This window comes from Zeus faber (genome assembly GCF_960531495.2).
Source record: "Zeus faber genome assembly, chromosome: 2".
NCBI classification, from domain to species: domain Eukaryota; kingdom Metazoa; phylum Chordata; class Actinopteri; order Zeiformes; family Zeidae; genus Zeus; species Zeus faber.
In genome coordinates, this window is record NC_137189.1 from 36,501,565 (window position 1) to 36,525,874 (window position 24,310).

General features: G+C 46.3%; 1 protein-coding gene across 1 annotated transcript in view; it reads left to right on the plus strand.

Moving 5' to 3' along the window:
* LOC307247789 (cilia- and flagella-associated protein 221-like) overlaps nt 1-24,310 on the plus strand; it is a gene marked incomplete at both ends in the record, with an annotated part of 51,983 nt that overhangs the window by 21,254 nt on the left and 6,419 nt on the right. Inside the window, 6 exons of the mRNA XM_080023910.1 lie at nt 14,301-14,376; nt 14,665-14,759; nt 22,936-23,043; nt 23,131-23,283; nt 23,828-23,913; nt 24,057-24,129. Of these exons, the coding sequence (XP_079880036.1) occupies nt 14,301-14,376; nt 14,665-14,759; nt 22,936-23,043; nt 23,131-23,283; nt 23,828-23,913; nt 24,057-24,129 (591 nt within the window). The remainder of the gene's footprint in view (nt 1-14,300; nt 14,377-14,664; nt 14,760-22,935; nt 23,044-23,130; nt 23,284-23,827; nt 23,914-24,056; nt 24,130-24,310) is intronic.

Here is a 24,310-nt window from a genome sequence, read left to right on the forward strand (position 1 = left end):
GGTTTTACTGTTTTAAGCACCATTTTAACATTTTTAAGGAATGTAGAATGGTGCCTGTTGGTTTTACCGATCACTCCCTGGTTGTTTGCCGTGTTTTTATCGCCAATGTAAAGCCCAAAAGCGCATATTGGCATTTTAACACCACCCTACTATGTGACTCCAACTTTAAAGATGCTTTTAGGTTTTTTTGGGAAGGTTTTAGAGACAGAAAGCAGGATTTTATTTCCTTAAGACTGTGGTGGGACTATGGGAAGAGGGAGATAGAGCAGCTCTGTCGGCAGTATACTCTCAATGTCACACGGGACATCAGCAGATCTATGAGGGATCTGGAGACTGACATTGTGGAGTTACAGGGTGTAGTGGAACCCACTGGGAATCGAGATCACATTAAGGACCTCAAGTCTAAAAGAGCTGCTCTTGCAGACCTACTAGGCACCAAGGCGCAGGGGGCGCTGGTCCGCTCTCGCTTCCAGAGCGCAGCACTGATGGACGCACCATCTAGTTTCTTTTTTAGCCTGGAGAAGAGCAACGGGCAGAGCAGGTTTATCCACGCCCTGAGATCAGACACGGGACAGGAGCTCAGGAGGCCGGAGGAGATCCGGACGAGAGCCGTGGGCTTTTATACAGAGCTGTACAGAAGTGAGTACGAGGAGCAAAAAGAACTGTTTTACTCCTTTTGTGGGAATTTGCCCAGGGTCCCGGAAGATGTCAGTGCGGTGCTGGGGGAACCTCTGACCCTGCAGGATCTTTCCACGGCCCTGCAGAGCATGAAGGGGGGTAAGGCCCCTGGCATCGACGGGATTCCTGCAGAGTTTTACAAAGAGTTCTGGGAGGAGTTACGGGAGGACCTTTTAATGGTTTTTAATGAAGTTTTTAAAGATAAGTTATTGCCAGTCAGCTGCAGGAGGGCAGTCATCACTCTCCTACCCAAGAAAGGAGACCTGCAGGAGATCAAGAACTGGCGTCCTGTGTCCCTTCTGTGCACGGACTATAAAATCCTGTCGAGGGCACTGGCCAACAGGCTGAGGGAGGTGATGGACCTGGTCGTCCATCAGGACCAAACTTACTGTGTGCCTGGTAGGTCCATTCTGGACAATGTGTCCCTAATTCGGGATATTTTGGACGTCTCTAGTTCTCTGGGCATTGAAACTGGGCTCATTTCGCTAGACCAGGAAAAGGCGTTTGACCGGGTTGAGCACCCTTACCTCTGGAAAACTCTGGAGGCTTTTGGCCTCAGCCCTGGTCTGGTAGCCATGATCCAGGTTTTGTACCAGGACATCGAGAGTATACTGAAGATTAATGGAGGGCTGAGCGGCCCTTTTAAAGTGCGTAGAGGGGTGAGACAGGGCTGCCCCCTCTCAGGGATGTTGTACTCTCTGGCCATAGAACCATTGCTGTGTCAATTAAGGACGAACATCGAGGGTGTGTTTCTAAACGGTCTCGAGAGAAGCCACATTCTATCAGCCTATGCGGACGACGTCATTGTCTTAATAAAGAAACAGGACGAAATCAGCAAACTGGAGGGGATTGTCAGGGACTTTGGGCTGCTATCAGCAGCGAAAGTCAACTGGGGCAAAAGCGAAGCGCTGGCTGTGGGCGGATGGAGGGGGGGACTTTTAAAACTGCCAGGAGGCTTACGGTGGCGAAGGGATGGGTTTAAGTATCTGGGAGTGTTTTTAGGGAGCGAAAGTGTGGTGGGGAAGAATTGGGAAGGACTGCTAGGAAAGATACAGGGCAAGCTAAGAAAATGGAGGTGGGCACTGCCACAGCTGTCCTATAGGGGCAGGACGCTCATTATTAACAACCTGGTGGCCTCACAGCTGTGGCACAGAGTGGCCTGTGTCCAACCACCAGACCTGCTAGTTAGGAAGATACAGGCCGAGCTGATAGACTTCTTTTGGGGGCGGAATTTCCACTGGGTCAGGAAGGAAAGGGTCTTTCTGCCTAAAGAGGAAGGGGGGCACGGTGTGGTGGACATCAAAAGCAGAGTGGCAACTTTTAGGTTACAGTTTGTGCAGAAGTTGTTAACGGGGTACTTTAACGTTTGGAAGGACGTGGCGGGCTTGGTCTTAAAGAGGACTGGGAGGATGGGACTTGACCGCTCGTTGTTTTTAATGGACACGAGTCTTCTAAACAAGTCGGGCTTACCCCGTTTTTATCAGGAGCTTTTTAAAGCATGGGGGTTATTTAAGAACAGGAAAAGGGAGGCCGCAGATTCCCTCCACTGGCTCCTGGAGGAGCCGGTGATCGGAGGAGCCAGGCTGGATGTGCAGGACGGGGCCACTCCAGGACTGAGGAGCATCCTGAGGGAGGCGGGGGTCCTGACCCTGAGGCAGGTGGTGGCGGCGGCGGGGAGCGACCTGCAGGACGGCGAGGCCATGGCGGAGCGGCTGGGGGTGAGGTCCACCAGGATCGTACACCTGGTGCTCAAGAGGTGGAGGGAGACGCTCACGGAGGAGGAGCTGGCCCTGCTGAAGGAGTACGGCGAAGGCGCGGAGGAGCCAAACTCGGAGGATCCCTTCCCGGAGATGACCCTGACCCCCAACCTGGAGGGGTCCTCCGGGAAGCTGCTGCACAGGGCACGTTATGCAGAACTGGACCTGCACACAGCCAGCGGGAAGGCTTTTTACAAAGAGTGTGTGGTGGTTTTAAATAGGAAGGGACTGGAGGGGCGGCAGGACACTGTCTGGAGGGGACGGCTCCAGATGGGGGGACAGGAGGAGCCGTGTTGGAGGAGTTTTTACAAAGCTCCCTCCAAGAAAAGGACGGGGGACCTCCAATGGAGGGTCCTACATGGAGCCATAGCTGTCAACAGCTTTGTTTCTGTTTTTAATCCCACGGTCGCAAATGAATGTCCATTCTGCAAACTGCCAGAGTCCGTGTTTCACTGTTTTGCAGAGTGCGACAGACTTTTAGAGCTTTTTAGTCTTTTAAAGGAAAGTTTTAAGCTCTTCAAGGAGGAGTGGTCCAGAAACTGTTTTATTTTTGGGGCCGGATACTACAGGGCCAACGCAGAGAAATGGCGACTGCTTAATTTTCTAGTAGGGGAAGCGAAGATGGCCATCTACCTCACGAGGAGGAACAAACTGAGGGGAAAGGAGAGTGTTTTAGGAAGAGTGTTTGTAGCGTTGGTCAGGGCCAGAGTCTTGATTGATTTTAACTTTCACAGACTGATGAAGAGTCTGGACGTCTTCATCAAACTGTGGTGTTTTAACGACGCCATCTGTTCCCTGGTGGAGGACGACCTGTGCTTCCGGTCGTTTTTTAACGTGTAGGACTCTGTTAGTGAACCAAGTGTGTTTGTTGTATTGTCTGTAACTGTGAACTAGAGAAAATGTTAAAATAAAGATGCTTTAAAAATCAAAAAAATCCCTCCCTCTCTCCCTCTCTCTCTCTCTCTCTCTCCTCCCTCTCTCTCTCTCTCTCTCTCTCTCTCTCTCTCTCTCTCCCTCTCTCTCCCTCTCTCTCTCTCTCTCTCTCTCTCCCTCTCTCTCTCTCTCTCTCTTTCTCTCTCTCTCCCTCTCTCTCTCTCTCTCTCTCTCTCTCTCTCTCTCTCTCTCTCTCCCGTCTCTCTCTCTCCTCTCTCTCTCTGAGTGATTGGAGGTGTGAGCGAGTGGAGCGTGTGAGCGTTTGGTAGAGTGAGTGATTTTCTCTCTAACTTTTTCTATCAATTGCATGTTTATAATTATTTGTTGGTGACGGGTTTAGTTTTCTTGTTGGTTGTAGGGTGTGCGCACAGCGGGTGGGGGGGTGGTGGTGGTAGTGGTGGTGGTGGTGGTGCGGGTCCGCAACCATGTCGGACCTCACCAAGCTAACGAGGAAGCACGGCATTAAGTTGCCCGTGGCTTCCTCGGTCTCGGTGGAGGACTGCAGCCTGGCGGTGGGGAAGGCTGTCGGCTACAGCAGCGTTGTGTCCGCAGCGCGGATGAACAGCGCGGTGGTCATCTTCCTGGATGGCGTAGACAAGGTGAACGCGGTGGTGGCGAGCGGCGTTACGGTGAACAAAATGTTTGTTCCCGTCCTGCCTCTCTCCACACCGGCGAGGAGGGTGAATTTGGCGAATGTTCCGCCGTTTATTAAAGATGAGACCCTCACTAAGGAACTGGCGAGGCACGGGAAGGTGGTGTCGCCAGTTAAAAAAGTCCCGTCGGGGGTGCAAGTCGCCGCTGCTCAAGCATGTGGTGTCGCACAGGAGACACGTCCTGATGGTGTTGAACAACAGGGATGCGGAGCTAAACGTAGCTTTTAAAATCAGGGCGGATGAGTTTGACTACGTGGTGTTTGTCAACACTGACACCACCAAGTGCTTTGGGTGCGGTGGGGAGGGACACCAGGTCAGGGCATGTCCAGGTAAGAAGGCAGGCGGCGAGACAGGTGAGGGGCAGAAGGGTGGACAGGACAAGGAGGGAGCACAGGAGGGGGCAGGTGAGGGTCAGAAAGGGGAAAAGCAGGCGAAGGTGGGGGCACAGGAGGGAGCAGGGGGGGGTCAGGAGGGGGGAAAACAGGCAAAGAAGGGGGCACAGGAGGAGGCGGGGGAGGGCCAGAAGGAAGGAGGGGAAAAGCAGGTGAAGGTGGGGGCACAGGGAGAGGCAGGTGAGGGCCAAATGGAGGCAGGGGAAAGACAGGTGGAGGTGGGGGCACAGGGGGAGACAGGTGGAGGGCGGAAAGGAAAGGAGAAGAAACAGGTGAAGGTGGGGGCACAGGAGGGGGCAGGCGAGGGGCAGGGGAAAAAAAAGGAGGGGGGGGAGGGGAATGTGGAGCCGCAGGAGGGAACGGGTGGAGGTAGACAGCGCAGCCAGGTGAGCGTGGAGACACGGGGGGAGGCAGGCGAGGGTCTGGAAAGCAGGCAGGTAAGGGCGGGAGGACAGGAGGGGAAGGAGGAGGGTCCGGAAGACAGGCAGGTGGGTGCGGGGGGACAGGAGGGGACTGGTGAGGGAAAGGAAGCTACGGAACAAAGTCAAAGGAGTGCAGGTGACGTAGCTAGGGAGGAGGAGGCACTGGAAGGAAGTGACTTTGAGATGGGGGACGAGGACGATCGGTTGAGAGTCCCCCGGCTCAAAAGAAAGTCCAACAAAATGGCAGGAGACTCTCAGGCGAAGAGAGGGACAGCAAGCCAGGGGAAGGCAAGTCAGGAGGTGGAGCAGGGAGGCTCGGAGTCAGAGTCCTGGATGGAGGAGGACTCTGCTGCAGACAGTGAGGGGCAGGTTTTTCTCGGCGTAAAGAAGAAAAAGGGCAAAAAAAGCTACAGTGTGGGCAAAATAAAAGCGTTTCTGCACAGGACGAAGAATGTGAAAGGGATTAAGGTGGAGGATTTTTTCTCAGACAAGGAGTTGCTGGCGAACGCGGCCCAGCAACAGATGAGGAGTAAGGGGAGAGGAGGGTTCACGGACCAGGAGGTGTACAGGTTAAAGAAAATAGTGCAGAAGATCAGGAAGGAGCTGAACAACGGAGAGGATGGGGAGGAGGTGGAGGTGGGCGCTGCTGTTCGGGCTGTTTCCCTTTTCCGTTGCAATGAGTGACTTTAACATCAGCACGCTGAACGCGAATGGGGCCAGAGACGCAGCTAAGAGGTCTCTGCTGTATGAGCTGATGGAGCAGAAGAGGCTGGATGTGCTGTTGGTGCAGGAGACCCACAGTGACTCTGGCAATGAGGCTGACTGGAAGAGGGAGTGGGGGGGGGAGGTGGTGCTAAGCCACAAGAGCACCACCAGCGGTGGGGTGGCTCTTCTCTTTTCTAAGAGCTTTGCCCCAGCATCCTTTGAGGTGGAGGAGGTGGTGGAGGGCAGACTGATGGTGGTGAGGGCAGCATTTGAGCATCATAAGTTTGTCTTTATAAATGTGTACGCTCCCACCACAGGACCACACAGAGTCACTTTTTTGCAAGTTTTAAATGGGGTTTTAAGCAAAACTCGTACTGGGGAGTTTTTGTTTCTAGGAGGTGACTTTAACTGCACCGAGAACGACCTGTTAGACAGGAACCACTGTGAGCCTCACAGAGCATCGCAGAACGCGATGAGGCTGCTCTCAAGCGAGAACGAGCTAACGGACGTGTGGAGGAGAACCAACGGGGATGAAAGACAGTACACCTGGGTGCACTGCAGAGGCACCTCTTTATCGTTGGCCAGACTAGACCGGTTTTACTGTTTTAAGCACCATTTTAACATTTTTAAGGAATGCAGAATGGTGCCTGTTGGTTTTACCGATCACTCCCTGGTTGTTTGCCGTGTTTTTATCGCCAATGTAAAGCCCAAAAGCGCATATTGGCATTTTAACACCACCCTACTATGTGACTCCAACTTTAAAGATGCTTTTAGGTTTTTTTGGGAAGGTTTTAGAGACAGAAAGCAGGATTTTATTTCCTTAAGACTGTGGTGGGACTATGGGAAGAGGGAGATAGAGCAGCTCTGTCGACAGTATACTCTCAATGTCACACGGGACATCACCAGATCTATGAGGGATCTGGAGACTGACATTGTGGAGTTACAGGGTGTAGTGGAACCCACTGGGAATCGAGATCACATTAAGGACCTCAAGTCTAAAAGAGCTGCTCTTGCGGACCTACTAGGCACCAAGGCGCAGGGGGCGCTGGTCCGCTCTCGCTTCCAGAGCGCAGCACTGATGGACGCACCATCTAGTTTCTTTTTTAGCCTGGAGAAGAGCAACGGGCAGAGCAGGTTTATCCACGCCCTGAGATCAGACACAGGACAGGAGCTCAGGAGGCCGGAGGAGATCCGGACGAGAGCCGTGGACTTTTACACAGAGCTGTACAGAAGTGAGTACGAGGAGCAAAAAGAACTGCTTTACTCCTTTTGTGGGAATTTGCCCAGGGTCCCGGAAGATGTCAGTGCGGTGCTGGGGGAACCTCTGACCCTGCAGGATCTTTCCACGGCCCTGCAGAGCATGAAGGGGGGTAAGGCCCCTGGCATCGACGGGATTCCTGCGGAGTTTTACAAAGAGTTCTGGGAGGAGTTACGGGAGGACCTTTTAATGGTTTTTAATGAAGTTTTTAAAGATAAGTTATTGCCAGTCAGCTGCAGGAGGGCAGTCATCACTCTCCTACCCAAGAAAGGAGACCTGCAGGAGATCAAGAACTGGCGTCCTGTGTCCCTTCTGTGCACGGACTATAAAATCCTGTCGAGGGCACTGGCCAACAGGCTGAGGGAGGTGATGGACCTGGTAGTCCATCAGGACCAAACTTACTGTGTGCCTGGTAGGTCCATTCTGGACAATGTGTCCCTAATTCGGGATATTTTGCACGTCTCTAGTTCTCTGGGCATTGAAACTGGGCTCATTTCGCTAGACCAGGAAAAGGCGTTTGACCGGGTTGAGCACCCTTACCTCTGGAAAACTCTGGAGGCTTTTGGCCTCAGCCCTGGTCTGATAGCCATGATCCAGGTTTTGTACCAGGACATCGAGAGTATACTGAAGATTAATGGAGGGCTGAGCGGCCCTTTTAAAGTGCGTAGAGGGGTGAGACAGGGCTGCCCCCTCTCAGGGATGTTGTACTCTCTGGCCATAGAACCATTGCTGTGTCAATTAAGGACGAACATCGAGGGTGTGTTTCTAAACGGTCTCGAGAAAAGCCACATTTTATCAGCTTATGCGGACGACGTCATTGTCTTAATAAAGAAACAGGACGAAATCAGCAAACTGGAGGGGATCGTCAGGGACTTTGGGCTGCTATCAGCAGCGAAAGTCAACTGGGGCAAAAGCGAAGCGCTGGCTGTGGGCGGATGGAGGGGGGGACTTTTAAAACTGCCAGGAGGCTTACGGTGGCGAAGGGATGGGTTAAAGTATCTGGGAGTGTTTTTAGGGAGCGAAAGTGTGGTGGGGAAGAATTGGGAAGGACTGCTAGGAAAGATACAGGGCAAGCTAAGAAAATGGAGGTGGGCACTGCCACAGCTGTCCTATAGGGGCAGGACGCTCATTATTAACAACCTGGTGGCCTCACAGCTGTGGCACAGAGTGGCCTGTGTCCAACCACCAGACCTGCTAGTTAGGAAGATACAGGCCGAGCTGATAGACTTCTTTTGGGGGCGGAATTTCCACTGGGTCAGGAAGGAAAGGGTCTTTCTGCCTAAAGAGGAAGGGGGGCACGGTGTGGTGGACATAAGAAGCAGAGTGGCAACTTTTAGGTTACAGTTTGTGCAGAAGTTGTTAACGGGGTACTTTAACGTTTGGAAGGACGTGGCGGGCTTGGTCTTAAAGAGGACTGGGAGGATGGGACTTGACCGCTCGTTGTTTTTAATGGACACGAGTCTTCTAAACAAGTCGGGCTTACCCCGTTTTTATCAGGAGCTTTTTAAAGCATGGGGGTATTTTAAGAACAGGAAAAGGGAGGCCGCAGATTCCCTCCACTGGCTCCTGGAGGAGCCGGTGATCGGAGGAGCCAGGCTGGATGTGCAGGACGGGGCCACTCCAGGACTGAGGAGCATCCTGAGGGAGGCGGGGGTCCTGACCCTGAGGCAGGTGGTGGCGGCGGCGGGGAGCGACCTGCAGGACGGCGAGGCCATGGCGGAGCGGCTGGGGGTGAGGTCCACCAGGATCGTACACCTGGTGCTCAAGAGGTGGAGGGAGACGCTCACGGAGGAGGAGCTGGCCCTGCTGAAGGAGTACGGCGAAGGCGCGGAGGAGCCAAACTCGGAGGATCCCTTCCCGGAGATGACCCTGACCCCCAACCTGGAGGGGTCCTCCGGGAAGCTGCTGCACAGGGCACGTTATGCAGAACTGGACCTGCACGCAGCCAGCGGGAAGGCTTTTTACAAAGAGTGTGTGGTTGTTTTAAATAGGAAGGGACTGGAGGGGCGGCAGGACACTGTCTGGAGGGGACGGCTCCAGATGGGGGGACAGGAGGAGCCGTGTTGGAGGAGTTTTTACAAAGCTCCCTCCAAGAAAAGGACGGGGGACCTCCAATGGAGGGTCCTACATGGAGCCATAGCTGTCAACAGCTTTGTTTCTGTTTTTAATCCCACGGTCGCAAATGAATGTCCATTCTGCAAACTGCCAGAGTCCGTGTTTCACTGTTTTGCAGAGTGCGACAGACTTTTAGAGCTTTTTAGTCTTTTAAAGGAAAGTTTTAAGCTCTTTAAGGAGGAGTGGTCCAGAAACTGTTTTATTTTTGGGGCTAGATACTACAGGGCCAACGCAGAGAAATGGCGACTGCTTAATTTTCTAGTAGGGGAAGCGAAGATGGCCATCTACCTCACGAGGAGGAACAAACTGAGGGGAAAGGAGAGTGTTTTAGGAAGAGTGTTTGTAGCATTGGTCAGGGCCAGAGTCTTGATTGATTTTAACTTTCACAGACTGATGAAGAGTCTGGACGTCTTCATCAAGCTGTGGTGTTTTAACGACGCCATCTGTTCCCTGGTGGAGGACGACCTGTGCTTCCAGTCTGTTTTTAACGTGTAGGACTCTGTTAGTGAACCAAGTGTGTTTGTTGTATTGTCTGTAACTGTGAACTAGAGAAATTGTTAAAATAAAGATGCTTTAAAAATCAAAAAATCTCTCTCTCTCTCTCTCTCTCTCTCTCTTTCTCTCTCTCTCCCTCTCTCTCTCTCTCTCTCTCTCTCTCTCTCTCTCTCTCTCTCTTTCTCTCTCGCTCTCTGTCCCAAATTGGCTTCTTTGGCTCTGCAAGAGCTCTTACATCATGACACATCATTGCAGTACATTTATATTTGAATTATGTTGCACATATAATATTACACATATAATGAAATAAAGACAATAAAACAATAATTAATTCAATTGATAGATAAATATAATAATAATAATAATAATAATAATAATAATAATAATCATTATTTTTGTAATGATGATGATTATTATTATTATTATTATTATTATTATTATTAGTAGTAGTAGTAGTAGTAGTAGTAGTAGTAGTAGTAGTAATTTCCCCCTGGGATTATTAAAGTATTTCTGATTCTGATTCTGATTATTATTATTAATAATAAATGATCAAACAAACCAATTTGGTATTTTAATTATTATTATTATTATTATCATTATTATTATTATTATTTTTTTTTATTTTTTATTATTAATAATAATTATAATAATAATAATAATAACCACAACTATAATAACAATGATCATTATCTCTATCCTTGTGTGGGACCAAGACTAATGAATTCACAGGTATAAAGTGCGGTCCAAATATGAGGACTTAAACAGAGTTTAAACTAAGGGCAAGGGCAAACAAAATTATTTAATGCTTAATATTACTTTAACGAGAAATAAAATAACTTAAGTGCCATCTCTTCAAATAAACGCAAAATAAATACAAAACCCCTGCATCTATAAAAGATGCAGGGTTATTGTTAAATCATTTTTTAAATGAGCCCATCCCTTCCCCCATGAGGTAAAACTGAATGGATTCTTCTGCAGCTCATTTGTTCCTCCTGTACTTTTCCAGCAGGCAAGATGGCTGGCAGCAGGTAACGTGGAGCAAACAAATAAATTGAATGCAAATGAAAAGGTAGAATAAAACTTTACAACGTTAAAATAAATACTTAAAAGCCTATCAGTCAAGTGTCTGTGCTATATGAAATATCAACTATGAGTAATTGTTCTGTGTTTAAACTTGATTCATTGTGGATATAGGGTATAAAAAATGAATTTTTACGAGATTTTTTTAACGTTGCTGTTAACAAATTCAAATTGTAATAGATCTATTAATATGAATAATGATATGGACTAAAATGCAGAACATATAGTAAAACCGGTAACCTGAAATATGAGCATATATATGCACATAAATACTGTACATATAGTACATAGGGAAACACAGCGGGCTAGGTCGTCCAGTGTTAAGTAATTAGTAGTATCATATTTCCCATATATGGAAGTACATACCTACAGTACACACATTGCTCTCTCTCTCGCTCTTGCTCTCTCGCTCTAATAGAAGTGGTTTGGTATCCCTCCAGGTCATTAAACCTCAGGTCAGCCATGTGCACATTCCCCTCTATTAATGCATAAATCACTCTGGTAAAAAAAAATTCTCCATTTCATCCCCAGCGAAAGAGAAGCGTTGGTTCTAGAAAGGGCACATTTCAGACTTCCGCTTGGCATTTCATCAACTTTCTTTTAAAAATATTTTTGTATATGGAGAACGTTTGGTAAACGCTTTTATCCACTTGGTCGCTCCCGCTGGGAATTTAAGTCAAGTCAAGTTTATTTATAGAGCCCTGAATCACAAAACAGTCTTACAGGCTTCACAAACCCACATTTCACAGAGAAATCAACGGCATGCTCTAGTCAGAACCATCATCCGGGCAAGGAAAAACTCCCAGAAAATCGTTTGGGGAAAGAAAGATGCGGAGAAACCTTGAGAAGGGGCTACAGAAGGAGAGATCCCCCTCCCAGGATGACCAGGCTGCAGTGGAGGCCGAGTGGGCAACATTTATAATATAATACCACAAATCATAGGTTATTGAATTTCTATACTATGCAATGTCAAAGCTAGACGGTATGACAGTCTATTTGCTGGTGTAGAGCGCCGCAAGTAGACGCCTCCAGGGAAGTGGTGCTCATCAGCTCGGGTCCAGGTAGCTTGCAGCAGCCGGACCCCACTCTCAGAGCAAAAGAAGGCGGGGCGAGTACAACCCCGATCCCCGACTCTAGCTTCACAGGACTAGGGACCAACACCAGTTTGAATACGTTGCTCAAGGGCATCAGTAATACCTGCATGTCTTTCATAGTGGGCGGACTCAAACATGAACGTGCAACACCCCAGTGAGGTTTGAACCCAGAACCTTCTTGCTCTGAGACAGTAGTACAAACCACTGTTCCACTACCATGCATCCTTATGTAAATATATCCATGTACCACATGTTTGTATCTTCGTGTTGCTGCCTCACATCAAGGGTCTGGATTTGAACCTCACTGGGGCATAGATGTTTTATGTTCTCCACATGTTACTGTTGGCTCCCTCCAATCCTGAATCACATGCTTTGGAGGTACCTGCTGAGGCCCTTGACAAGGCATTTAAACAGGAGTTGGTCGTGGATGCGACTGACTGCAGGTGCCGGCCATGCACGCTTTTTATGGAGGAATCAAACACGAAGATGCAACTTCCAAACCGCAATGCCCCAGGGAGGCTCAAACCCAGAACCTTCTTGCTGTGAGGCAGCAGTTCTGACCACCGTGCCGCCGACTTGCTTGTATGCATCCTCTTATGTAAGCACCTTAAAGTGCATCTAACCACATGTGTCTTAAAGTTTGAGTGCCCGATGTGGTCTGAGTGGCTCCGTGGTTAGTGCTGCTGCCTCACAGCAAGAAGGATCTGTGTCACAGGGGTGAGATGTTTATGATGAACTATGCCCTAACCACACACACACACACACATTGCCGATACCTGCTTATACCCACTTCTATGGAGGAATCCAACGCAAATATGCGACTTCTACACAGCAATGCCCCAGTGATCCCAGAACATTGTAGCCGGGAGGAAACAGTACTTCCTACTGTGACATGCAATAACCGCAGGGCTTAGTGAGATTTACCTTCTCATGTAAGCGTATTCATGTGTATTTAACCGGATGTTTTTGTGTCTGTCAGTGTCATGGTGGCTCAGTAGATAGTACGCTTGCCTCACGGAAAGAAGGTTCCGGGTTCAAACCTCACCGGGATGGTTCGGTGTGGGGGATACATGCATGGGGAGCAAAGCGTTGCCTCGACCAAACTAGAGTTAATCCAGAGCCTGATGAGTTGAAACAGCACCTTCTCGTCACCTGCTGATGCCCTTGAGCAAGGCACAAGAGTTATGCCTTCGCTTGGTGCCCAGGCTGTGTGCAGGTTCCCCCCACCGGTTGTCAACCATCAAACAGTGGAATTCAGTACTCAAAACGTGGAAGTCGGCTCACTTATTGTTCGGCTCCCTCATAAAATTACTACATACTTGTAGCCAAAGTTTGTCCTTCTCCCAGCATTTTCTAACTACATGTACAGGGGTGCGAAATAAATCAAACCAAGCGACTTGATCGGGCATCACAGACAATTAACTTTTTGGAAGGACAGACGTTTTTTGTGTTAATTCTTCAATCTAATATTTATGTTACGTTAATCCAGTTTTTGTGATGAAATTTGCCCCAAGGGTTTGGGAGTACTTATGGGGAAAATTCAGTGAAGGGGAGAAGAATTCACCAACCTGACCAACATTTATATGCTACACCACAGCTCCAACAATATAATTAAACATTTAATTAGTTTAATTAAAAGTTAAATTGAGCATCTAAACTACTCGCTCACCAAGAGAAAAACATCTCACTGCTTGCATTTATAATTTTGAGTTATGAGCGTTTGTATTCCAGTGTGGCATCTCCCATCCACACTCATGGTAAAGGCTCAAACACTGCACTCTGAGTGACACTTGTTTAAAAAAAAAAAAAGTTTCGACATTGCTGTGACTTTTTTGATTCTGACCGAAACTGGACAAATCCCAACTGTTCATTAACTTATTCTGTAAGCTCTAGTATCTACTACATGTATACATTTTGAGATATGGATCAAAATAGAGCGCCATGTGTTCTGCTCATTGTTTCTCTATGAGGCTGGGAGTGGCTCCCTGTGTCATTAACTGCCAGATGTTCCTGGTCTTCCTCAATTCTTATTAAATTTGGACGAATTACACATCAAACTGTTCATCAACAGGAATTGTCTAGTTCTGAACTTATGATCGATGTTTTGTTGTGGTTTTAGAAGGAGGATGTTTTAGCAGTACTGTTACCCAACGTTCTTCCTAATACCTGCTCAACACAGCAGCTGATGTCCACAAATGTTATTGTTTGTGCCCATAAATGTATATCATTTTCATACAAAGGGTCGTCTGGGTCAGGCCTCCTCCGGAGCCGATACAGGTTTCTGTGGAGACAAGGGAGTGTGATACGAACTTCCCAGAGTGGAGAGCCTTACCTCTACACACAAACATAATGTAGTATAACTAGTATGGGTAAAATGTAGGGACGAATTATGTGTACAAGTGAGAATTAAATAAAAGGTTATTTGAAGATATCTTCTTCAGCCGTGATACCATTCAATATTGATGAGGCGGCTCACAATACGATTCTATATCAATATATTGATATTTTCCACATAATGAGTTAACACCAATATAACACCTGACTCGCATTATGAAAAAAGCAAAAACACAACGTTGCGGAAACAAATTTCAGTCCAACAGAGAAATGTAATATCTCAATCAATCAGTCGGAAACTGAAACGGTGGGATTAAATCTTATGGTTAGTATCCCTTTTTTTAGTGTGCAATCTCTCTCTCTCTCTGCCTCCGTTCCCTCCAGGTTGTGATCGCGTGTCGCATGAAGCAGAGACTGGTCCATTTGAGGAAACTGACCCAGGAGCCGAAAAACGAAAAAGGTGTCGTGTTTGGTGTTGCTGTCTCTTGAAACACCACTTCCAGGGTCTCTGACTTGTTTCACGTCATGTCATGCCGTTCTGGCTCTGCTAGCGCTTTGAATTCCCTTGGGGGTTTCCTCAGGGTGCTGCGAGCTTCCCGACACATGCATGTATATCCATGCGTGGAAGTGGAAATCGGGCCACATTTGCTCACTGACCCCGAAGCAATACATGTGAATACCTTTTTTCTTTATAATTTTTTGCATTTTCCCTCCCTGTCGTATAAGCTCTATTTCCCTCTCTTTCAAGCTGAGGACGGCCAGAAGACCTGCGATGCGAAGATCTCGCCAGGCAAAGTGCTATCGTTCTCCTTCCCCGTTTTACCGGAGGAGGGCAACCGTTGGGTGGGTGCAACACACCGCTAAGAAAATATAAACTCAAATAAGAAAAAAACTGTTTGATCATAAGGTATATTTTACATATCAAGTTGATACCTATGCTTTAAAAGATAGATTTGGCTTTTTTTTTATATCCAGGCATTGTTAAAATAATGTTAAACACTGTAAAAATGTACTTTTACCATAATAATAATTTATACTTTATCTAATAAACTGTAATTCACCCGGTGCATAAAATCTTATCTCATTCCTTGTATATCTAAATCTACTTGCCGGAATAAAGAGATTCAGATAATGATAACTTTTCATAAAGAGAAAGCTCATGGCGTTGTCAAAAGTCTTTATAGGCTTTTCAAATAAAATGTCATATTACTGTTATTCAAAACACCTTTAAAGATACACTCACACGTGTATGACTATCATACAAGTTTCTTATCTTTGATAATTTGAAGAAAGATTGAATGTTTTTATTTATTTATTTCTTTATTCTATTATTCTTATTCTTCTTCTTCTTATTATTATTATTACAGCTACAGCAGAATTATGCAACACCCTCTGTTGTGAGAGCTCTCATGAAAGCCCTTTAATTTCTTCAATATCTCAAAATTATTATTATTATTGATATTATGTTTTTATCATGTTATAATGTATACCCTATATACCGATACGATTACTTATCCTGTGCATAAATTCACACTTGTATATTATGCATATTATGTATATATATATATATATATATATATATATATATATATATATATATATATATATATATATATATATATCATAATTGTATATATTTAAACATTCCTTTTTGTATTTTTCAGCTATTTGTGTATATTTGGCTTTTTTTAAATTTTATTTGTACTTGAATTTGCTATTTCATTTTATTATGATTATCGAATTTCTATTTTTTTCAGACTGTTACGTTTTTTTTTTTTTGTAATGCTAATTGTCTGGAGAAATTCATCAAGTCCTCATATATGTAAATATACTTGGCGGAAAAAAACTAATTCTGATTCTGATTCTGATTCTAAAAACGTAATAGAAAAACCGCTTCTTACAAAGCCTCGGCGTCTCTAAGGCCAACCATTAAATGGATAATGTTATTTTATCTCCTTTATCGTTCCAGGTTCCTGGTGATTTTGCAGTGGTGCCCACGTGTCCTTTTGGAGCGACTGAGAACACACACACTCCGTTCTTGAAGCTCCAAGTAGGTTCAAACCACAGGACTCAGTTGTTTCCTACCCGATAGTCAGAATCCCTTTATGTGCCAGCAAATCATTTAATACATGATGTTATATACATGATATGATATATATATATCATATCAGTGTGAGCGTCTCAAGCTTAAGTCTGCCTGTCATTGTTATAGTAGCTTTGTAAGTGCTCCTTTATCCTGATCACAATATTTTAGGGTCAATTGGTGGCTTTTTTTTTTTGCATCATTTGAAGGTGGAGAATCAGCTTCCAAACACGGTGTCACTTGTGCTAATCAAGCAAATATTTTTAAAGCTATGACTTGTTAATGACAAGGGTGTGGCAAACCATGTTTCTGAGATAATCACCTTCAAAGTTTCCCCCCACACTTGGTTCATTCAGCCAGCTCCCAGAATGCAAATGGTTGGAGGACTAACAGAGTCTACCTAGTTGTCACATGGCTACTTAACATCCTACTGAATGGGGACTTGACACCCTGGTGAATGGGGCAATCTCTGCTTTGTTATTGTGTTTTGAGGGAATGTTGAACAGTGTCATCAACACAAAACAATTTTTGTTTTTAAAAAAGCTTTTATTTTACAGTAAGAATATACAGTACATATATTGTTTTATAAAAGGGGAATTATTTAGAAGTTTAAAAGTACGGACAACACAACAAAATGTAGAGTCTATCAATAATATGAGTCTCGGAAAATCAGCCTCTGTGTGTCATTTAATATATAAATGTGCATATGCCAAATATCTTCTAAGTTCTTGGAGTTATGTTGGCTAACCCCAACCCTACCCCAGCTACACTCATTTTTTTTCACCCCTGGCTGCATTTGCAGGTAAGCTTGAGAATCTTGTGCATTACTACTTGTTCATAATCTACAAATCACCAACCTCAACGGACTTCATCACGTCATCAACTTCTTCTGTTGTAACACCAATGGCCCTATTGTCGGTCTCCTCTGGTGGTTCTTCGAAATTTCCTGTTTCATCGTCACATTCAGGTTGAAATCCGCTGTTTGAAATGTTCTCTCCGGGATCATATCCGATCTATCATTCTCAGCGTCGCTGCTGGAAAACTGACTGTAATAGCGGAAAATGTAGTCCAGTATGCGCTGCTTACACTAACTTGGATCTATCGCACTGGTCGGAATAAGGTCCAAGATATGATTTAGATCTTGCTCCACCCGCTTCTCCTAATCCATAACAACACGGAGAAAAAGGTTTTCACAGACAGGTGAAACCGGATCCTTGGCTTGTTTATGGAAGTGATGTCAGGATTTCTTCTAAGATGGTACACGTTGGTACACGCCCCCTCCACAATGATTTCTCCGTGTGTGTAAAAGTAGTACGATTTAAAGGTTGAACTCTATCAAAACGGTTCCACATTGTGACTTCACATCACATGGAATATGTTTGAATGATCTTCACCTGGACGGTCGCTTTAAAGGAAACCATCGATCAGCGTTGTTTCGCACTATTCAGCGTCTCGGTAAGTGAACTGTTTCCCCATGTAATTTAACAGGAATATTTAACTCGACGGTTTAACATTTTTCTACTATTTATAAATCAAACTTTGTTTTGAAAATATATTTTAAAAAAAAACCACAAAGGAACATGAATCTTGAAAAATCTAATTTTCCTTCAAGAAAGGTTTTTTTCAACTTATTTGGCTGCTCCTGGCGATTTTAGAAATGCAGCAGATAGCGGGTTTTGCTGCGGTGGGTCACATATTTTTTTATATTTTTTGCACCGGAATCAACTATAAATAAATCAAGCATTAACTAAGGCACTCTACACTGCCACAAGATTTGCGTATTTGGTCTTGTTGCGTCCTCGCTACAATGGATGAGAGCTCATCTCAGGAACCTTGTGAGACACCATTCATCAGATCAAGACTGACATGCTGACGCATTTTGAAGCAAATGTTGATCCCATTCAAACAAGTCTGAGCTGCATTCACAATTCCAGAACTACTTTGGGAGAACAAGTCAACTTGGTAGAGCAGCGTGTTGGGGCTAATGAGGAAAATGTGCAGAATGATATCGCTCGGGTTCATCAGCTAGAGAAAGACCGCTCCTACCTGAATGATAAAGTCGATGGCTTGGCGAACCGAAGCAGACACTCTTATCTCCGCTTCGTTGGATTTCAAATGGCCTCTGAAGGCAATGATATTATTGGTTTCATGTCCCAGCTGATCCCACATCTTCTGAGATGAGACAACTTCTCTACTCCGCCGATCATTGAGAGGGCCTCTCCGATTGTCCGACAAAGTGGCAGAGCCAGTCTCAGGTCTATTATGATCAAACTTCTAAACTTCCAGGATAAGGTGAAACTCCTTCGCCTTGCCAAGGATTAAAAACAAACTTGAATACTACTTGCATCTATCCGGACTTCAGTGCTGACCTGACGAGAAGTCGCCGGAGTTTTGATCCTGTGAAATGCCAGCTTTGGGAACTCAAATTATGAAGAACTGCCTCCGTTATCTTTGCACGCTTTCTGTTATTGTGGATGGCAAACAGCAACTTTTCAGCTGCAACAAATTCGCTGAAGATGTCTTTATGTGTTCGACTTCTCCAGGAAATAAATAACCTACTGATGTGGGGTTGAGGCGGCATCTAATCGTAGCACATTAGCCTTCAGTTCGTCACTCCAGCAAACTGTCTTTTTTTTCTTTTTTCAAAAGACGCAACTGCACTTCTATGATAATGTCTCCTCGAAAACAAAATTTTACACCTCTGTGAGTTTATCCTAATAAATACATTTGAATATATCGTTCGCGATGGAGGAGGTTGTAATGGAGGAGGGTGTCATTGTTGTCATTTCAAGCAAAAATTGAACTTTCGTTCAATTAGGAAATAGAGGAAAATTAATACATCTAAAATAAAATCACACTGTTTTTATTTGTTTTGTTTGGTAAAACAGGGAATGGGGACCATAGCTGTCAACCCTACCGTTTTTTCCTGGGATTCTCCTGTATTTTACCTTTGTTTCCCATTGGCTTCCCGGCTGTTTATTTTCCCCTATTTAAAAAAAATAAAATAAATTCTGGAAGAAAATATAAGAGATATTTCGAAGACATAACACACATAAGTAAAATAAATGTACAACTAATGCAACAAATAAAAACAATTAACAATAATTGTGATGTGGGGATGGTGTGGTTTGAGCAGCCACACCTGACTTGGGTATTGGTAATATTGGCCCAGGATCAGAGTGGCTGCATACCTGTTGCTCATTGGTTGGTCTAAAGAGCAACAAGTAAAACCCCCATCCCTACACACACTCAGGACAGGAGCCCATGTCCATCTGCTCCTGGGCTTATTCCAACTAGCCCATTCTCTACAATAAACTGTCTGTGTGTCTACAACCCTGTTGTCTGTGTCTCTGTGCCGGAGGTCCCTGAAAACGCAACTTGGGTGGCGTGTGATAGGTGAAGCTGCCACACTGACGCCTGAACAGGGACTCTCCGGCACAGGGAAGGGGCACAGCAGCAGCCAGGGTGTCTGGCTGAACCAGGGGAGAAGCAGCCACTGTAACCACCACAGGTAACTGCTGGCAGCTAGCTACTCCACCCAGCAGCCACCGCCGGGACCATCTGGCAGCCCAGCAGGCAGGCCACCCCTCCAAGCAGCCCCCGCAACAGTCAAATCCGGCCACGCCTTCACCAGCCAGCACAGCAGCCCGAGGCCTCACGCTCCCGAAGGGAGGAGGGGGTAGTCTGTCGTCGCCCTGGGGGAAGGAAGCCGATGATTCAAGATTCAAGATTCAAGATTTTTATTTGTCACATACATATACATACTTCCATACATATATGCAGTGAAATGTATTGCAACGCACCCGGTGATAGCACACAAGAAGTCCTAGGAAAAAGTACTAAAATAAAATAAAATAAAAAGTAGAAAATTACTTTCTAATAGACCGACTAACTGACTCCTAAAACGTAATACAGTAAGTGGAATACTTATAGAATAAGATAAAAAATATATAGAATAAAATACAATAAAAAATAAATTGAAATAAAATGGAATAGGTTGAAGGAATATGGCTATGTATATACAGATATGTGCATTTAAAGTGGCATGTGAATTAAAGTGGCATGTGAATGTGAATAGTGTGAGGTAGTGTTTGGGATAATACAGCACAGTATACAACAGTACGGCGCAGCAATACGGCATCACGAACAACCCTGAACAGTGATACAGTATGCGGTACAGTATGCTACATACAGTACAGTAGGTAGTGGAGCCTAGTGCATGGCTCAGTTAGGACCCCTGGTGAGGTCAGCATTGACAGTTCTGATGGCTTGAGGGAAGAAACTCCGTCTCAGTCTCTCTGTTCTCGCTGCGTGACTGCGGAGGCGCTTGCCTGACCGCAGCAGCTGAAACAGTCCGTTGTTGGGGTGATGAGGATCCTTCATGATCCTACGGGCTCTGCTACTACACCTCCTGGTGTATAACTCCTGCAAGGGGGGGAGGGTAGTTCCAGTGGTACGTTCAGCTGAACGCACCACCCTCTGCAGGGCCCGCCTGTCCTGGGCAGTACAGTTCCCAAACCAGGCAGTGATGTTGCCTGTCAGGATGCTCTCCACTGCTCCAGAGTAGAAGGACTTGAGGATCCTCACCGAGACCCGGAATTTCCTCAGCTGCCTGAGGTGGTAGAGACGCTGCCTCGCCTTTCTCACCAGAGTGTCTGTATGAACAGTCCATGTTAAGTCCTCTGTGATGTGGACTCCCAGATATCTGAAGCTGCTCACCCTATCGACAGAAGTCCCATTAATCCACAACGGCGCGTGCGTCCTCGATTGTGATCCACGCCTAAAGTCCACAATCAGCTCCTTGGTTTTGCTGACGTTCAGGTGGAGGCTGTTGTCCTGGCACCAGAGTGACAGGTCAGCCACCTCCTCGCGGTAGGCCTTCTCATCGCAGTCGGTGATCAGGCCCACGACCACGGTGTCGTCAGCAAACTTGATGATGGTGTTGGAGCTGGACCTGGCCACACAGTCATGTGTGTACAGGGAGTACAGTAGGGGGCTGAGGACGCAGCCCTGGGGGGATCCTGTATTCAGGGTGAGGGAGCTTGACATGTACTTCCCCACCTTGACCACCTGGGGGCGGCCTGTGAGGAAGTCCAGGATCCAGGTGCACAGCGGAGCATTCAATCCTAGCTCCATCAACTTGACAGCCAGTCTGGTGGGGACTATGGTGTTGAAAGCTGAACTATAATCAATGAACAGCATTCTCACATAGGCCCCCTTCTGGCCATCCAGGTGCGTGAGCGTGGTGTGCAGTACCTGAGAGACCGCGTCATCCGTGGATCTGTTCTGCCGGTACGCGAACTGCAACGGGTCCAAGGTGCGGGGGAGGGAGGCGCAGATGTAATCCTTAATCAGCCTCTCGAAACACTTCATGACCACCGAGGTGAGGGCCACCGGACGGTAGTCATTCAGGCAGGTTGGAGAGGCGATCTTCAGTACAGGAACGACGGTGGACCTCTTGAAGCAGGATGGGACCACTGATTCAGCCAGGGAGATGTTGAATATTGTGGTGAACACCGGAGCTAGCTGGTTAGCACAGGTCTTCAGTACTCGTCCAGATATGCCGTCTGGGCCCGCAGCTTTCCTGGTGTTCACCCGCATCAAAGCCCTCCTGACCTCGTGCACGGACACTGAGAGTGCGCGCTCATCCCCAGCGGTGTAGCTCCAATTAGCCGGCGAGCTAGCGGTGCTGCTGCCAGACTCGAACCGCGCATAAAAGGAGTTCAGTTGGTTGGCCAGGGAGGCGTCCGCACTCGTGGCTGGGGAGGAGCTGCTCTTGTAGTTAGTTATTGTTCGCAGCCCCTCCCACAAGCGTCTTGTGTCCCCCCGCTCCATCTGCAGCTCCACGGTGTCTCTGTACGTCCGTTTGGCGTCCCTCACCGCCCTCCGCAGATTGTACGACGCCGCTTTGTAATTGTCCATGTTGCCAGATACAAGTCCGGCTGTTCCGGGGAACCAGGTCCCCAGGAGGTGGACCAGTTCTGTTTTGTTGGACTTTTTTGTTGGTTTGAGGTATGGGAACCCTGTTTCAGAGTCCAGTGTTTTATTTATTCAGTTTGTCTTTTTTAGGTATAGTAATCCTGTGTCAGAGTCCCTTTTTTGTTCTCTGTTTGGTGTGGGGGTAAAGGCTTTGGCCAGGCATTCTCCCTGGCCTCAGTTTGTTGTCTGGGGTATGTGGTGTGGGGATGCCACACCTGTCCTGGATCTAGGTATTTGGGGCCCAGGATTAGAGTGACTGCATACTTCTTGCTCGTTGGTTGGTCTAACAAGCAACAGGTAAAACCCCCATACCTACACGCACTCCAGAGAGGAGCCCTTGTCATGACACATATCCATCTGCACCTGGGCTTATTCAAACTAGCCCGCTGTCGTCTGTGTCTCTGTGCCGGAGGTCCCTGAAAAAGCCACTTGGGTGGTGTGTGGTAGGTGAAACTGCCACAATAATAAACCAATTATTAAAAAATATCTGTAAAGGTATTCTTATGCAAGGATTTCTCCAATACATTCATTTACCTTTTTTGTTTCCTATTCATTTTAGAGACTCCATCAGGAGGGAAGGGAGTGTCCCCCCATCAACAACCCTCTCGTGGCATCACAATATGTATTTAGTTAGCGATGGAGGAGGACCTTGTTGTTGCTGTTTAAAGCAAGATTTTTGGTTATAATCAAAATCATTGGTGAATTACTTGAAACAAAGAAAAAATATATATTCTGATTGTATTCCTACAAATTGGTTAATCACAGCGTTGATACATTTACAAAGATTTAAGGAAAAATTACAATAAGGCTTTGACACTGATTTGGAAGCCCACTTGCTCCTCATGGAGTAGATTACTAGATAACAATAATTGCTGAAAAAGAATGAAAAGAAAGAAAGACATTTTTTCCAACATTAGCATGAGTTGATTGTGTGCTGGTATCTTTCTGGTGATCCAGGTCCCACAGCACTACCAGCTTATGGGCTACCGACCCGTGTCGGCATGGGAGGCGTATAACACCTATGTACCCCCCACGCTGGCAAGGCCACTTCACACTGGACCACTGGTAACTACCTGGCAGTCAACCAGCCACCAATCCATAGATCCTAGCCTTTCCTCAGGTGATGTATCTCACATTGCCCCCCCCTTCCAGGATGAGTGGTCACCACTGGGGATCAGATCTCTATCTTCAGGTTGCGCAGAGGCTCAGGCCGAGGACCCAGAAGCAACGACTTCCCCAGTCCTGACCTTCACCGCTCCAGAGGCTCTGCTGCGACCTGCTCCTGCCAATCCCGTCAGGGTCTTTGTAAGGCTCTCACTAAAGAAATCTGTAGAAGTGTTTTGCGGTCATGGTTTATCTAGATTGGCCCTTGGAGAAAAAGTGACAACGGGGGCGGGTAGTGTAATAATTAGATAAAAATGTTTAATTCTTGCCCCAAGCAAAATGTCCTCCAGCTAAATGCATGATATTCTAGCCAGCTCCTCTGGCTCTGTGGGAGCTTCCCCAGCGCTTTGCTGTCACTGCCTATAAGAACCGAAATAGAGAGTGGGACATTATTCTCTATTTAGCTCATTTGATTAAACTGGTAATCCATGAGATCATTTTGTGAAAAAGAAATCCCATATTTGAGCCTGAATTTTTCAAGAAACAGCAATTTGATGTATTTGCATTATGCAAATACATCAAATTGCATATATGCAAAATGCATATATGATGTTTCCATTGTTGGTGGCGGGGTCCGCCTTTAGAGGGTGAACCTGGGAAACTTTTGTTGAAAAAGTTGAGAAATATACATATGCACTTTGTTTTATTAATTCTGTGTATTTCTGTTTCTGAATTGGGTTTAAAGAACCCGGCGCCTGACCTTCAGACGTACAAACCAACCCCTAAATACCTGGAGAGTGATGCCAATTATCACCTTTGCCCGCTGCCCAGGTACCAACAATCACGCCTCCACCAACATTTTGTTGGTCGACATGAGAAATAAATGTTTACTTCCACATATTTATAAGCAGTAAACCCTTTAATAACCCGAAGCCAAATGAATGCATCTCACTTATTTCGCAAAAAACACCCAGGTACCCTGTCCCTAAGAGCAGCCCGAGCGACATCACAACCCCGGACACCCAGGAGTCGTCTCTGGACCTCAAGGTAAAGTCGGTTCATCCGAGAGATTTTTCGAGGTTATTTGGAAAATTCATCTTGCATCAAAGTATTTATTTTTCTCCGTACTAAAAGATATTTTACTTGGTAAAAGTTTTTCATACACGTGGATAAAAGTATTTAGTGGACTGGCAAAAGCTTGTTCCAATCAGGTAGCCCAACTCTCCCT